General features: G+C 38.2%; 1 protein-coding gene across 1 annotated transcript in view; it reads left to right on the top strand.

The window, feature by feature from the left end:
* Window positions 1-1,139: 1,139 nt before the first annotated feature.
* Window positions 1,140-2,299, top strand: part of ITGB6 (integrin subunit beta 6) — a 107,682-nt gene continuing 106,522 nt past the window's right edge. Inside the window, exons 1-3 of the mRNA XM_019522693.1 lie at window positions 1,140-1,211; window positions 1,380-1,456; window positions 2,211-2,290. Of these exons, the coding sequence (XP_019378238.1) occupies window positions 1,396-1,456; window positions 2,211-2,290 (141 nt within the window). The 5' untranslated portion in view covers window positions 1,140-1,211; window positions 1,380-1,395. The remainder of the gene's footprint in view (window positions 1,212-1,379; window positions 1,457-2,210; window positions 2,291-2,299) is intronic.

Below are 2,299 nucleotides of genomic sequence, written 5' to 3'. Positions count from 1 at the left end.
CTCTAATGTAACGCTGGCAGCAATGGATGTGCACAGCAGGCAGGAGGATGAAGGAAGCTCATGCTGCTCACATGGCACCAGTCAGGGGGATCGCACGTGTGATGGTAGCACTGGAGGCTCACACAGCAACAGGGGGCCAGAGGCCTTCATGCAGTGAGGGAGGGGTCCTAGGGAGTCCATGAGGCCTCTGCAGCATGTAGCCTGCACAGTGTGCAGCCTGGGCCCTGTGACCTGTGTGGCATACTGTTCCTGGCAGCTCTGAAGTTGGATAGCCCTGGTCTAGTGTGTACATCTTAGCTTGTTAATGAGAATAGTGTGGAAAACAGCATCAACAGTATTGCATCCACAGCTTCTCCCCTCCCCCTCCCTCCACCCCATCCACAGAGCCTGTCACCTTATGTGTCTTTTCTCCACACCACCACCCTTTGCATTGGCAGTTTGCTCATGCCCTTAATATTGATCCTTAAAGAAACTGACAGATATTCTGAGGTCCTTTTCCCCCTTAGACTTGCTTCCTCAGGGAACTGATCTGCCATGTCTTTCTCAAAGCAAACCAAGAAATTTTTGGGTTTTTTTTTCTGAAGTCTGTTGTCATTATTCTGCTCTTCTACTTTGCATACTTCATGAGCTCTATCATAGCAGGCTTATTTGTTTAGGAGCTTGGTTTCAGAATAATGTATATTTTTTTTATGTTTTAGTGTTAAAAATAAGGTGTTCTGTATTTTATATGCCTAAGTTGGGTGTATGTTATTATTCAGTTATAAAAAGTTAAAGTGATTTGATTTGGTTTGGTTTGATTTGGTTTGATTTGATTTGATTTGTTTTCTTTCCACAGCTGATGTTACGAGATTCACTCTGTGGCCTGAGACCTGAAAAAAATGGGATTTATACATTTCTACGGACACAGTCACCTCACTAAGTATGACCAGCTTGGCTATAGAACTCTATCACAACAAGAACAAGGCTTGAGATTATTTTAGAGTAATTAACTGTACATTTGATACACATGCCATGGACAGATTTTTCTAGGATCCAGCGACACTGCTGCTATTGACAAAAAGCTGCACCTGAATGAATTTCCCCACCTCCTTATTATTGTATACCTGTCTTCCTTATAAGGAAAACAAGGAAGTGTGATAAAGAACAGTGTTAAGCTCCATAACCATGTTGAAGTTGCTTTTATGCTCAGCCTGCCTTCTTCACCTATCCAGGTAGCTTTTGTTCTCATTCTAATTAATTTTCTGTCAGGTTAGTTTTGAAATTTCTCTGTAAACCAGTGTAAGTAACATCGTAAAATGTACACTTCAGGGCACTGATTTTTACAACGTTCTGCACTTACATGGATGATAATTAATATGTTAAGATTTTTGTTTACACAGCCAGAACTGAAAACGAATGGGGATTGAATTGCTTTGCCTGTTCTTTCTATTTCTGCAAAGAACTAACAATGTACAAGGTAAGGCTCACAAGTAGTGAATTCTATTTCTTTAAAAGTGCAGTTAGCATTGTTTTATGCTTAGCAACTTAATATACACTGGCTCCAGGCATTTAGTGTTTTCTATTCAGTGATTCTTTCCAGCTTAATGAATTATGATTTTTTTTTTAGTAGGGGGCAGTATGTCTAGTCTGTGAATGTACTTAAGATTTACATGTTTATAAGATAGCGCTATGTGTATCAAACCTGTACATTTTTGAGCCGATGTACTTATGCAAATTAAAGTTTGATCTGTTGTGACATTTCAAATTCCATTCCTGGCTCTGCTTATGTTTCTGTGCTATTTAACATCCTTTTAACTTATCAACTACCCTAAAAAGCAGAACAAAATGAATGCAAACATGTATACAGGACTAATTCTCTAAAATTTCTGGGTATGCTGAGAATTTATTAAATCTATAGCTCATGAATTAAACTTAGCAGGTAATAAAATGAAAGTTTCCAATAGAGGAGTAATCTTGTGGTATCCAAAAGGTATTTTTTCTAAAAATTGCTGCTAGTACTTGTATGACTGGTAAAGTTAAACATTAACCCCGTGGACATAAAACTGATAAAGGTAAATATTTTAAATGATGGCATTTTAGCAATATTCTTAATTAATGTGCAGTAGTTTTCTATATTTTACTTTCAACAGTTTGAAAAGATAGCACATTGAGAGAAACTGAATCCGTAAGCCTATTATTACTCTCTCTTATCTTCCTGAATTTAAATCTAGGAAGTTGTACTCTGGAGAGTGTGGTGACTTGTGAAGATTGTTTGCTTTGTGGACCCCACTTTGCTTGGTGTTCTCAAGAGGTAAAGTAA

The sequence above is a fragment of the Gavialis gangeticus genome, unplaced genomic scaffold, assembly GCF_001723915.1.
Source record: "Gavialis gangeticus isolate Ggan-Ray unplaced genomic scaffold, GavGan_comp1, whole genome shotgun sequence".
Lineage (NCBI taxonomy): Eukaryota > Metazoa > Chordata > Crocodylia > Gavialidae > Gavialis > Gavialis gangeticus.
This window is presented reverse-complemented; position numbering and strand designations above follow the sequence as displayed.